The sequence below is a fragment of the Mobula hypostoma genome, chromosome 14, assembly GCF_963921235.1.
Source record: "Mobula hypostoma chromosome 14, sMobHyp1.1, whole genome shotgun sequence".
Taxonomy (NCBI): Eukaryota; Metazoa; Chordata; class Chondrichthyes; order Myliobatiformes; family Myliobatidae; genus Mobula; species Mobula hypostoma.
Genome location: NC_086110.1, coordinates 45,947,772 through 45,962,512, shown reverse-complemented (window position 1 = coordinate 45,962,512; position 14,741 = coordinate 45,947,772). Strand labels below are relative to the sequence as shown.

The following is a 14,741-nucleotide window of genomic DNA, read 5'->3' as shown; positions in this document are numbered from 1 at the left end:
TGTGGAATTCTCTGCCACAGGAAACAGTTGAGGCCAGTTCATTGGCTATATTTAAGAGGGAGTTAAATATGGCCCTTTTGGCTAAAGGGATCAGGGGGTATGGAGGGAAGGCTGGTACAGGGTTCTGAGTTGGATGATCAGCCATGATCATACTGAATGGCGGTGCAGGCTCGAAGGGCCGAATGGCCTACTCCTGCACCTATTTTCTATGTTTCTATGTACTTTGTCTTAAACACTCCAGTCTAGAGTTTGCTTTTGGGTGTTCATTCAGTGTGAGAACATATTTGCAAAGGGAACATTCTGATGGGCTTCAACAGGATAGATACTTTTACTACAGCTTATACGCCTTATCTGAAAATCCAAAATCCAAAAATCTTCAAAATCTGAAATTTTTTTGAGTGCTGACATGAAGTCACAAATGGAAAATTCAGCAAGGCACGCGGAAAGCTCCCAGGTGAAGTACAGGTGATGAGAGTGAGGAGATCATCGATCAGAGTCACAGGGAAGTAGTCACCCCTAAACTGCAGGAGGCGAGTAGCAGGGTGACTGTCAGGAGAAATGGAAATGTGAATAGACAGTTAGCGCAGAGCACCCCGTGGCCATTCTCCTTAATAATAAGTATACCGTTTTGGATACTGTTGTGGTGGATGACCTCCCAGGGGATTGCTATGGAGACCAGGTTATTGGCACTGAGCATGGGTCTGTGGTGCAGAGGAGGGGAGCGGTAATTATCATTAGTAATTAGTGGAACAGACAGGAGATTCTGTGGACGTGAACTGGACACCCAGATGTCATGTTGCCACCCAGGCGCCAGGGTCAGGGATGTTTCAGATCGTGTCCACAGGATTTTGGAGGGGGATGGAGAGCAGCCTGATGTAACCCAGGTTTACCAAACCCAAGATGTAACGTTAGAAGGTGTCACCTGCAGAAGGATGAAAATGAGGTTTACCGATTTTTTTTTTAAAAAAGAGAGAATTTGGAAAAAAAATGCAACGTGAGGGCTGGGCGGGCTAGACACAGAATGGACAAGGAAAGAAATGCAGCAACGATTAGAACTTGAAGACATGAACTGTTAAGAGTGGAGTTAGTAGTGAGTATCTTTACCGTACTAACTTGAATATCTCAGCGTGAAACCCCTGGAAGAAAGACAATAGCAATAAAAGATTTATTGAAGCTACAGCTATAACAAGACAATATTGGCAGAGACCAGTGTCCAAAATCCCTACTGTGTAGTCGGGAATGAGTTCTGTAAAATCATACCAAGGCATTTGGTCAAGTTTTTGGGCAAGGTTGTGAATTGACTTTCCGAGGATGATAAACTATTTCATTCCAATGAACCCATTGACAAGATGGCGAGCCACCCAAGATGGAGAACCAGCTCAGGAACAAAATGTGTAATGACGCAGAGGATTTAATACAGTTGGATGTACAAGTTATTTTCCTTTGAAGAATCTGAATTTGATTTTCTGCAAGAACTGATTATTTTTGCAAAGACTTTGATAAGTTACAGAATCAGATTTACTTTGTTTAAAAGTTGTGATGTTGGAAAATTGTCGTGAAAGGAGCTAAAATGTGTATATATAATTTTTGAATTTGAATTTAAACTTGTACATATAAGCCTGGAACTGAAATTGAAGTTAACTATAATAAGAATAGGGATTGTATTTGGTTTTCTAACTAACTAGGGATAAGTAAAAAGGAAAGTTTAGTCTGTAAACTTTTAAATAGGGAATAACACTAGATCTAATTAGTTAGAGATTAGAGTAATAAAGGAATCTCACTGATTCTAATTAAAAAGGAATTTGTTTTGGTTTGATATCAAGGATTTAGAACCTAAATAGAATGTTGGAATTTTGAATTGTTCTTGCTTATGTAAATATTTTGTACATGTTGTTTTTGCCTATAAACAAACCTTACTTCCAGAAGTGTGTGGTTTCTATTCACTGCCTCCTACCGATACCTAGAACCTTCTGATGGCCTATTAGCACCAAGTGTAATTTGATTTTCTCGGAGTGTGGCAACCAGTCACATGCGATAAGACCGGTGCTACTCAGGTGTTACACAGATATCTTGGTATATATTGGTACCAATGACGTAGGAGGGAAAAGCAAATAAATCATGATGAGAGAATTTAGAGAGCTGGGCAGAAATCTGAGAAGTACGACCTCCAGAGTAGTAATCTCTGAGGGTAGAAACAGGATATTTCAGCAGATAAATGCGTGGCTGAGAAGCTGGTGCAGGGGGCAGAGCTTCAAGTTCTTGGATCATTGGGCTCTCTTCTGGGGAAGGTATGACTTGTACAAAAGGGACGGGTTGCACCTGAACCCGAAGGGACCAATATTCTTGCGGGCAGGTTTGGCAGAGCTGTTGAGGAGGCAGGGGCGAGGGAACCGGAGTGAAGGGACTCAGGACAGGACGGATGGTAAAATAGCAAAGATAGCCTGCAGTCAGGCTGTCAGGAATTTCAGGCAGATGATAGGTCAAAATTTCAGCCAGCAGGGTGAGTATCAGTGCTTTAGGGATGCAGAATCATATCATTGAATCACTGAATCATGGCTGGGGTTGGTTGTAGTTGGGAGCTGAATGTCCAAGTTTACACATTGTATTGAAGGGGTAGGAAATTAGGCAGAGGGGATGGTGTGGCTCTGCTGGTAAAGAATGGCATTAAATCATTACAACAATGTGACGTAGGATCGGAAGATGTTGAATCCTTGTGGGTTGAGTTAAGAAACAGCAAGGGTAAAAGGATCCTTATGGCAGTTTTATACAGACCGCCCAACTGTAGCTGGGATGTGGACTACAGATTACACCGGGACATAGAAAAGCCATGTCAAAAAGACATGGCTATGATAGTCATGGGAAGTTTTAACATGCAGGTTATTTGGGGAAATCAGGTTGGTAATGGCTCTCAAGGGAATGAATTTGCTGAATGCCTACAAGATAACCTTTTAGAGCAGTTTATTATTATACCTACCAGGAGATCAGCTATACTGGATTGGGTGTTATGTAATGAACTAGAGATGATTAGGGAGTTTAAGGTAAAGGAATCCTTGGGAGCCAGTGATCACAATGATTGAATTCACCTTGAAATTCGATAAGGAGAAATTGATGTCTGACAAAGCAGTGTTTCGGTGGTGTAATGGAAATTACAGTGGTATGAGAGAGGATTTAGCCGAAGTAAATTGGAAGGAGATGCTGGCAGGGATAATAACAGAGCAGTAATTGCTTGAGCTTCTAGGAAAAATGAAGAAGGTGCAGGATCGATGAATTCCAAAAAACAAAGAATACTCAAATGGCAAAATAGTACAACCGTGGCTGACAAGGGAAATCAAAGCTAATGTAAAAGCAAAAGAGGGGGCATAGCGCAAAGCAAAACTTAGCTGGAAGATAGAGGATTGGGAAGCTTTTAAAAACTTGCAGAACACAACTAAAAGAATCTTTAGGAGGGAAAAAATGAAATATGAAAGCGAACTAGCAAACAATATCAGAGTGGATAGTAAAAGCTTTCTCAAGAATGTAAAAAATAAAAGAGAGATGAAAGTGGATATAGGACCCCTAAAAATGAGGCCGGAGAAATAACAACAGGGGACAAGGAGATGGCAGATGAACTAAATGAGTATTTTACATCAGTCTTCACTGTGAACTGCACCCTAGGGTTCTGAAAGAGATGGCAGTAGAGATTGTGAAAGCATTAGTAATGATCTTTTTCAAGAACCATTAGACTCTGGTATGGCTCCAGATGACTGGAGAATTGCAAATGTCACTCCTCTGTTTAAGAAAGGAGGGAGGCAGCAGAAAGGAAATTATAGACCAGTTAACCTGATCTCAGTGGTTGGGAAAGTGTTGGTTAATTGAGGTTATGGAGTACTTGGTGACACAGGACAAGACAGGACAAAGTCAGCATTTTCCTTCAGGTAAAATCTTGCTTGTCAAACCTGTCAGAATTCTTTGAGGAGATTACAAGTAGGACAGATAAAGAGGATGCAGTGGATGTTGCGTGTTTGGATTTTCAGAAGGCCTTTGACAAGGTGCCACACATGAAGCCGCTTACCAAGTTAAGAGCCCATGATATTATAGGAAAGTTACTGGCATGGTTAGAGCATTGGCTCTCACTGCTTTTGCTACTAATGAGCATTCAAGAACTACAGTTTGTACCCCTTATCTGAAAATCCAAAATCCAGAAGTTTTTTGAGTGCTGACATGATGTTACAAATTGAAAATTCTTCAACCCAAGGAAAATCCCAGGCGATGCGCTGGGCTCTGTACTACAGACAGTTCTGAGAAGTAAGCTTACAAATTTAATGAGAAGAAGGTAATTAAAAATAGAAAAACACTGCATAAAGGGAAAAGTGAAGATCTCGATCATGATTTGAAAGAGACTCAGCATCAGAGTGTATGTATGCCGCTTAGCACTATGCTGATCATAAAACAAGCAAAGATCTGTCATGACAAACTGAAAATTGAAGGTAATTGTGAATATTCAGCAAGCTGGTGAGAGAAATTTAAGAAAAGGCACAGCATTAAATTTTCAAAGTGTCTGCTGAACACAAAGCAGGAGAGAAATTTGTTGATGAGTTTGCCAAGATTGCCACTGTTGAAAATCTAACACCTGAACAAGTCAACACTGCTGATTGTTTTTATACCTTACATAAAACCTAATTAAAAAGTCGAATACAAATACAGTGTACTGTCATCTTCTAATCAAAACACACCATCGTAGGTGGAGTCTGAAAGCCTGCCATTGTTTGTTGTTGTTCAGCAGCTGGTTCGGGTATTCTCTCCCGATGTGCCTGTGCTGCAGCTGTTGCCTTGCACACATTATATTTTCATTATAGTAATGTTATGGCATAATTTTCACTGTTACGTACGTAATGTGTGACGAACAAGGGTATGACAAAGACTGCTTACCTTTCGCACCTAAATTCAAGGTTAGAAATGGTGTCGATCCCAAGCTGTCTAATTATATATTCCAAAATACAAAATGTGTAAGATCTGAAACACTTCCAGCCCCAAGCATTTTGGATAAGGGGTGCTCAAACTGTGCTAGATATGAAATCAGCCACTTATGATCCGATGAGGGAGAATTGCTTTTAACGGTTGCAGTTAAAGTTTATGTGATTTTCTTTGGATAGCTGGAGTGAGGTTATTGGTTGGGCGCGTGAATTTCTGATAATCCATGCCATTTTATGCTGGAGCGGGCTCGATCTCCTCCTTCAATTTCTCTGGCTGCAGTGAGATTTATGAAGTCCTGTTCTTTACTTTTTTCTTCTAGTTCTATCTGAGTGTTTCATTTAGTTAAATATTTATGCATTCAAAATACAAGCAATCCCTTTCAATAGAGTATTATTTTATGTACAATTGCTAAAATTACCCATTGTTTGTTCAATGGTAATAAGTGTTGTTAATGAGAGTGGGGAGGCTAATGTTGTGTATTTAATATTTGAGTAATCTTGTATCTATGATTAAGCATTCTTGTTCGTTTAAATAATCATTGAGTTAAATGTACAAGTATGTGAATTGCATACGTTATCACGCTACCATGTGATATATGTGCACCTCACTAAAATAAACACTAAGATAGACTTGCATTTTGATCTCCCATGCCTTCCTTTGAATTAGTTTAATGTTTTGAAGTTACAAAACATAACAACTGATATTGCAGTAGGTCTGATTTATGAAAATCAATGTCTTGGCTGCATCTCAGAAGATGCAAAGTTATGTGATGAAATTGATCCAATTAAACCTATTACTTTCCATGGATTTGGGGCAAGAGAACGTTTATGAAGCCGTCGGTGTAATTTTAATGTACATTTGTCGATAGGTACTGCATTCATGAATGTGACAGCCACAGATGCAGATGAGAAAGACAATTCTAATTCTATACTCAAATACTCCATTGAGAGTCAAGATCCAACCAGTCCAGATCCAGCCGGTACAGAATTACAGATGTTTACAATTAGTTCAACAAGTGGACTGATCAGTGTGCTGCGTGCAGGTCTGGACCGGGAGGTAAGTGGGCAGAGATATGTCCGTGCACATAGTTGAAAAGTTTGTTGCTGAAATGTTTATTCCTATTTGTAGCATCTTTTATGCTGCTTTACCCCGCTTTAGTAAGTAATTATTTTCGTGTATAATGTTAAGTCTCTTTTAAGATGTAATTCAATTCCAATTGAAGCATGCTCGAGGGTGCCCATGATGACTATTCTGTGCTTGCCTGCTTGCAGTTCAATAAAGTAAATATTCTCGACGTTTGCTCTATACTTTGTTACTCACTAATTCGTAGGAGAAGCATTTTTGATGGAAAGAAAGAAAGAAAGGTGGAAAACATGCACAAAGCAAAATGACAGAAACATTGTCAAATTGCAACCACAGATACTGGGAAAGATTGTACTATAAAATAAATATTGAACATAAATAGTATGTCTGGTAGTATTGAAATTATTTTAAAAAATGATTTATTCAACTGCAAAAAAATCTTATTTGAATTATACTCATCATTCCGAGAAAAATCCTGCTCAAATTTCTGTACATGTTGCAAAAGACACAATCTCTTATCTGTTAGTGCCCTATGAGATGGCATTCATTGCCATTTTAACAAAGGTACTTCATCTGTAGTTTGAAGTTGTCCAGTAGAAGAATTAGAGGGAAGTTGAGGAAAAAGATTTGCACTTTAAAAAATGGGAAACTGGAGTGGTTGGCCTGGATACATGGAGAAAGTGACAACCCTTTTTACACTTAAGATATTCAGATGAGGCATTGACAATGGTCCTACAGACCATGGACTGAGAGTGAGAAGTGAACGTGACCTTTTCTGACCAGTATACATGAATGTGGTAGACAGAATGTGTTGTTTCTGATAATGTGAAAATTACACGTCATACAAGTTCTTTGATTCTTTTAATCTTGTTTCAGAAAGTGGATAAATACACGCTTATTATTCAGGCAGCAGATATGGAAGGTAAAGGATTGACGACCACTGCCACAGCAATAATCACAATCACCGACACAAATGATAATGCCCCAAAATTTGTGACTTCATCGGTAAAGATTTCATTAGTCATATTTAAACATTTCCATTTGAATATGATAAACTGATCCTTAAATTCAAAATGAAATTATTTCTTTTAATTGTTTTGAAAAAGAATTTGAAGCATTGTGTGATCAAAAGTATACCATGTTCACTTTCATCTTGTCTCGATCGTGATGAAAATGTTGTCTTTTGACTTTGTTGGGGTAAAAGAGCTTACATCTTGGACGCTTAAGGAAATCAACTGTCCCAGGTCACCATTGCTTAGTCCCTGGTCAGCATTATTGAGTTGTGATTCAGACAAAAGCTCCCACTGCCTCTATTTGATGAAAAGTCACTGTAAACAAAGTTTCAGAGGCCTTTGGGAACTATTCTGCAGTAATTTGTTAGTAGGTTCAGGAGGATAGATTTGTTAAGGATTGGGTAGCTGGAAGGAGGGAAAGAATTTAGTCACAGAAAAGTACCGCACAGAAGCAGGCCCTTCAGCCCGTCTAGTCCATGCGAACCATTTAAAATGCCTAGTTCCATTGAGCTGCACTGGACCATAGCCCTCCATACCCCTCTCATCCCATGTACCCATCCAAACTTCACTTAAACTTGGGAATCAAGCTCGTATTCACCACTTGCTCATTCCACTCTCACCACCTTCTGACTGAAGAAGATTCTCTTCATGTTTCTCTTAAACGTTTCACCTTTCGCTCTTAAGCCATGACCTCTCAATGTAGTCCCACCCAATCACAGTGGAGAGCACCTGCTTGCATATACCCTATCTGCACCCCTCGATTTTTGTACACCTCTATGAAATCTCCTCTCAATTTTGTATGTTCTAGGGAATAAAATCCTAACCTATTCATATTTCATTATAACTCAGATCCTCCAATCCCGGTAACATCCTTGTAAATTTTCTCTGTACACTTTCAACTTTATTTACATTTTTTCTGTAGGTCAGTGACGATAAATACACACAATACTCCAAATTAGGCCTCACCAATATCTTATACAACTTCGACATAATATCCCTCCCACTATGCCCAATAATTTGATTTATGAATGCCAATTTGCGAAAAGCTTTCTTAATGAACCTATCTACGTGTGACACCACTTCCAATGCATTATGGACTGTTTTCCCGGGTCCCTTTGTTCTACTGCACTCCTCTGTTCCTGACTGTTCACTGTGTTAGGCCTTGCCCTGGTTGGCCCGACCTCACACTTGTCTACATTAAATTCCATCTGCCGCTCTTCAGCCCATTTTTCCAGCTGGTCCAGATGCCACTGCAAACACTGACAGTCTTCTTCACTGTCCACTGCAAAGCCAATCGTGGTGTCATCGCAAATTTGCTGATCCAATTTACCACATTATCATCCAGGACATTGATATAGATGACAAACAACAACCGATCCCTGCAGCACTCCATGAGTCACAGGGCTCCAGTCAGAGGCAACCACCTACTACCACTCCCTGGCTTCTCCCACACAGCCAAAGTCTAATCCAAACGACTACCTCATCTTGAAAGCCAAGTGACTGAACCTTCCTGGCTAATCTCCCATGCAGGACCTTGTCAAATGCCTTGCAGAAGTCCACGAGGACAACATTCACTGCCTTGGCTTCATCAACATTCCTGGTTACTTCCTTGAAAAACTCTGTAAGATTTGTTAGACATGACCTACAATGCACGAAGCCGTGCGGACTATCCCTAATCAGTTTCCGTCTATACAAATACTCATACTGCATCAACCCTAGTTGAATTTGAGTTTTGGTGTTGATCAGGAAAGTCTGCAACTCTGTAAAGGTAAATTACTGCACATTTCTAATTGCAGATTACTGTCGAAGTCCCTGAAAATGAAGTGGATTATGATGTGTCAAGACACCCTGTAACTGATGATGACCTGCCTCATACACCAGCCTGGAAAGCAAATTTCAGTATAACCTTTGGAAATGAAAGAAATCAGTTCACAATGATTACTGACCCACAGAATAATGGAGTTCTTAAAATTGTGAAGGTATGGTAGTCTACCAGTAGATTTTTGTAGTCATTTTAATATTTACTAGTAAATGATTTGGGCTTTTTCCACAACTTTGGCATCTATTTCATAACTGAACATTTTTTGGAGATGTCCTGCCCACAAAAGGCTAAATGTATCTGTGCGACCAACTACTCAGTTGGTCTGCCCTCAATAATGAGCAAAGGATGAACATTATCCAATGTTGATAACTTGCCAATAAGCTGCTCACTGAAGATCAGTCTTCAGTAGATCACTTGTAGATCAGTAGATCAATCTGTAGATCTCTTGAAAGATTGACAAAGTGTGAATCACTGCACATGAAATTTGATGGAGAATGGTATCAAAGAGTTTTAAGGAATTGATGGCAAGCCTCTTTATTGGCGCAAGTTGTACTTTATTCACATAAGGAAGGTGGTTGGGGCTGATGGTTGAAATCCCACCTTCCATGCCCATTTATTAATCCTGGGCTGCTGCTGAAATTCCTTGGTACCCTGGGATCAGACGTAATGAGCTGTAAATAAAAGCTCACGTGGGAAGATTCATTTATGTTTCCCTGTCAAGGAATGTTCAGTTCTTTCTGTAGCATCTCAAAGTAAAATGGACCAGTTTGAGCTTGCATGTGGCAGGAACCGGGCTGCAAAATTGGAAGGATCATTCATTTCGTATACATGCAAAGTGACTAAAAAGAAACTCTTAACACCTCATGACATTTCCACAAATTTGTCAGCAAATTCCTGGGACAGCCTTTATCAGAAACTTAACTGGACCAATCATGATTCAAGTCAATGGTTGTATCATCTCATTTCTAGTTTGACTCTTCACTTGCCTGGAGGCACATGATTTAAACAAGTCAAACCCGATCCGATACAGAAAGATTTCACTGGATTAGTGCCCTGCCTGCCACTCCAAACATGTACTTCCTCCACCACTAGCTGATTTTTTTTGCTGCAAAATGCACTGTAATTACTCATGAAAGCTTCTCCAAAGTTACCTCCCAAACCCACAACTTCTACCACCAGGGAAGACAAGGACAACAGACACTTAGGAACTCCCTCCATCTGCAGGTTCCCTTCCAAGTTACACGGATCCTGATTAGAAAAGGTGTATTAACATTCCTCCATTCTCACTGGATTTAAGAATCCTGAAACTATTAGCCCAACAACACTGAGAATATCTTCACTAGAAAGGCTGCAGGAGCTCACCAATGTTTTCCTCGGGCAGTCAGGGATGGCGATAAACATTGACTTTGTCAACGATACCCATATCCTGCAAATAAAGTGAAATCTGGTGATATGTGTGAGTTTGGTTCTCATTTTTCTGTTGGTCATGCAAACAACGTAGAAGGTGGAGCAGTACAGAACAAGAACAGGCTCTTTGATCCAGAACAGTTGTTACAAGGACCAGATATTTACTCTGAGAATATGATTCCGCTCCTGAGGCCAGGTATCTATTATTGGGAATGTACCTGGCTGTGTAGTGCACATGGATCAATATTGCATATCTTTAAGATAGGAAAAAAGCTAATTTGGAAGATAATGCATTCAAATTTAATATAAATTGAAAACTCACAAGTTTCAATTTTGACAAATGTTTAGCTTGCTTTTCGATATGCATAATGTAAGGAAAAGTCAAAGATATGGGATGTAAACAGAATATATGTTCTCAGAGTTAAGACAAAACTTGCCATAGCTCAACAGACAGAAAAGTCGGTACTTCTTTGCACGTTAGTGTGGAACACTGCTATAACTGAGGCAATGTTTGTCATTGTGAAGATACCGACATGGATTTGATTTTGTGGTGAAATGGTTCATTTAGGGATACAAAGAAACATCTTGCTAAGCTTTTCCCTTAAAAATAGGGAAACCTTGTCTTTTGTTTATTCTAAATAAACTACCAATCGATGTGATACTACATGTCATGTGCACTTTAGTCACTTTACTTTTCATGAAGAAAAACTTCACATATATTACTTTGAACTTTTTACTGCAGCCTTTGGACTTTGAGAAGAGCAAACAACATAAGGTGATAATTGAAGTAAAGAATGAGATACCATTCACCATTACCATGCCACTGTCTTCAGCTACAGTAACCATCAATGTGCTTGATGTCAACGAAGCTCCAATATTTAATCCAGAAGTCAAGACCGAAAAGCAGCTTGAGGATATACCAGTTGGGAGTACAGTAACTACATGTAAGGCAAAGGACCCTGACACGGCTCAGGAGCAAACCATCAGGTATGAGATGGATTTGTGGGAGCACTTTTAAGTTAGCAGTATGTTCCCCTCCTCAGAGGTACAGAGAAGATATTTGTGCCTACAAAGAAGAACTATTAATTGAGAACTGCAAGGGGCATATTTGGGAATAGTCAATGTGATTGGGAATGCTGGAGCCTTGAGTTAGATCCTAGAAAAAAAATTGGGAGCAACAAATGCAATAGAGCAGATTGTAGATGGTGCCTCATGTGGAAGGGCTGTTTGGAGGACATAAAGAAACAAGTTTTCGTACCTCTTACAGCTGCAAAGGAAGGTATGAGGAGAACAAAGGTTTGGTGGGAAGGGAGGAGCAAACCAGGCAGTCACCAAGAGTGGCCTCTGCAGAGAGTGGAAGGAGGAGAGTAGAAGATCTGGTTGGTGCTGCAATCTCTTTGGAGCTCACAGAATTGGTGAATGACTTGGTTGTTATTGAGGCTACTGAGGTGCAAGGTGAGGGCCAGGGAAATTAACACCCTCTTCCCCTCCTGGACGGTGAGATCAAATGTGAAGGAAAGGGAAGGAGTGTATGGCAGGGCTCCATCAGCAGGGAGAAGCAATGTTCCTGAAGGAGGAGGAAGAAAGGGGAAATCTTTCTGTTTTACTTTTTTTCTTGGTCAGTTGTAATCCTCCTCCTATACCCAATGCAGACTTTAAGCTATTGCTTGTGACTTATTTGCAATGCTTTCCATTGTCTCTTCTCTTTTTAAGGAAGCTGATATTGATAGTATTTATTCTATAAATATATTATCGTTCACTCACTTCCCCCGTACCTCTTAGACTGATGATAACCTGTTTCATTATCTCCTACTGCCATAACTGTTTTTAATAATTTCTATATCATACAGCTCCTTGCCTTCTCTGACTTGCTCTCACTATTGACGTCACTTATTCATGTCTTCAACATATTTGTGTCCTGGACAAAAGGCTTTGATCTTATTTGCTATTATTTGTTTTTCCTTCTTAAAAATGGTACAGTTGAAACAATAGTTTGCACAGCTGTGCAGCCACACCTATGACTTGTGGCTGTGACAGAGTTTCTGTCCATTCATCATCTGCCAAATAACGAGTAGCAGTGAGACATTAGACCAATTTATATTATCCATTGTAGCAATTCGTTTGCACATAAAACCAGAGCGTTGAAGGATGACTAGATCACCAAAATGTTTGGTATATGTAAAGTGTTTTAAAATTAGCTGATGTCTCTGCTTTACTTCCTGAAAGAATTCCATGCCACAATTACATTGGGTAGGGAGCTTATTAAAGTTACTAACTCGGTGATGGAACATCTGATTTCCATTACGGCAGCACTTTGAGATACATTATATTTTAAGTGGAAACTAGTTTTGTTAATTTTCTTTGATTTTGGGATTTGTGGTTAATAATTTATTTGTGTTGCTGCATATATTCCAGATACCGGATGGGAAGTGACCCAGCAAAGTGGTTTGACATTGAGGCGGAGACTGGCATCGTTAAACTCATCAGCCCTATGGATCGAGAGTCAGAATTTGTTAAAGATAGTATTTATACCACAACAGTTCTTGCTTCTGATAATGGTGAGACTCTGTGGGTCTACAAGGCACATGCTGTAATTGTCGTGGTCCGGTCCGTGAAGTCCGGATTCTGGTTCACGGTCTGGCCATTGTTCCCTATTCCTGGTTTTCTGGTTTTCCCTTTTTCTGTTGGGTATTCTAATTGAGGCAGCTGATTCACATTTTAGATAAATAGCTCCTTGGTTCAGCTTCAGTTGCTGGATTGTTCCTGTCAAAACCCCCTGTCTGAATCCCTTCTTGGCCCCTTCCTTCTGGAGCCTGGCCTGGCCTGCAACCTTTGCCTGCACCATTGTCTAGTTCAACCGTTGGGCAAGACCGGAGCCTCGCTGTGTCAGGATAAGAAACTCTCTGTCATTGTATGCACCTGTCCCTCTGTGTCCAAGCCTTTGCTAGGTAGGTCTGGCTGTTTGCCGCTACCTAGAGTTGGGAACTGTCTTTGTGTCCACACCTTTGCTAGGTAGGTCTGGCCATTTGCTGTTACCTAGTGTTGAGAACTGTCTCTGTGTCCATGCCTTTGCTAGGTAGGTCTGGCCATTTGCCGCTACCTAGTGTAGGAAACCATCTCTCTGTGTATGAGTCCCGGCCCTACGTCCTGCTCCTTAGGAAGGGTCCTGACTCTGTGTAGAGCCCCGGCCCCAAATCCTATTCCCAAGGAGGGGTCCCAGCTCTGTGTTCCATGTCTCTGTGTTCCTGTCCTCCCTCGACCAAGGCTCTGTGTTCCTGTACTCTCTTGACCAAGGTTCTGCGTTCCTGTCTCCCAAGTCCAAGGCTCTGTGTTCTATGTTCCTGTTCTGCCGAGTCCAAGGCTCTGTGTTCCATGTTCCTGTTCTGCCAAGACCAAGTCAAGGCTTTGGGGTCTCATCCTGTCCTTGTGCCTCATCCTGCCCTGGAAAGCCTCGAGGAACCCAAGCCATGAAGAACCCAAGTCTTGAGGAACCCAAGCCATGTCCAGTCCTGTAGCCACATCATGTCCTCGCCTAGTTCCGGGGTTCGAGCCCGAATCAAGACCCAGGTTCTGCGTCCTTGTCCAGTCTCTGGCTCGGAGTCCAAGCCCAGGCTCCTAGTTCCCAGTTCCTTATCCTGGTCCTGCTTGCCTAGCCAATATCCTAGACCAAGTCTGTGTTCTTGTCCCAGCTCTCTAGTCAAGTCCTGTTCCTGGTACTTCAGTGTCTGTGTCTTGCATTTGGGTCCGCCACCAATGCCCCCTGATGATAGTAATATTTCAGCTTTCTCCATCAGTGATTCATGTTTCAATATCTTTTTATCCAGTGGTTCAGGAGAAGGTATGGTAGTGTAGTGGTTAGCAGAAAGCTTTTCAGTACCAGCAAACTGGGTTCAATTCCTGCCTCTGTCTATAGGTTTGTACGTTCTCCCTGTGACTGTGATTCTTCCAGATGCTCCAGTTTCCTCTTGCAGTCCAGAGGTGTGCTGGTTGGTTGGTTAATTGGTCATTGTAACTTGTCTGATGATTAGGCTGGGGTTAAATTGGAGGGTTGCTGGGTGGCGCAGCTTAAAGGTCCGGGAGGGCCTATTGTGCTCCATCTTAATAGATAGATCGGTAAATGTGATTAATTTTGGTGAATTTTTCTCTTAATATGAAAGTGAGAATACATTTTGATAGGATTTATCTAAACCCTCCTGGATTTGGCCTTTGAAGCGTAATGTTCAAATCCCTTTTGTGTATCTCAAATATTTCTTCAGTACCAAAACAAGTCAGTGATGAGAAAAATCTAAAAAACACCTTCAGATTAGAGATTTTATTTGAAATCTCCATGTGTTAAAAGTGTCTTCTGGTGGGGAAGGTGATGTAAATTTGGACCAGTATTTCCCATTTCCTTGCTTACAGCACTGAAGGAGGCTGTTCAGCTCCTTGGTCCATGCCAGCTCACAGAGGGGCAATCTTAACTG

The 14,741-nt window shown here is 40.8% G+C and overlaps 1 protein-coding gene across 1 annotated transcript in view; it reads left to right on the top strand.

Annotated features, from left to right (window-relative positions):
• The window catches only part of LOC134356254 (B-cadherin-like), a 58,366-nt gene that overhangs the window by 25,192 nt on the left and 18,433 nt on the right, over positions 1-14,741 (top strand). Inside the window, 5 exon segments of the mRNA XM_063067057.1 lie at positions 5,822-6,009; positions 6,913-7,041; positions 8,846-9,028; positions 11,021-11,265; positions 12,694-12,836. Coding sequence (XP_062923127.1) covers positions 5,822-6,009; positions 6,913-7,041; positions 8,846-9,028; positions 11,021-11,265; positions 12,694-12,836 — 888 coding nt within the window.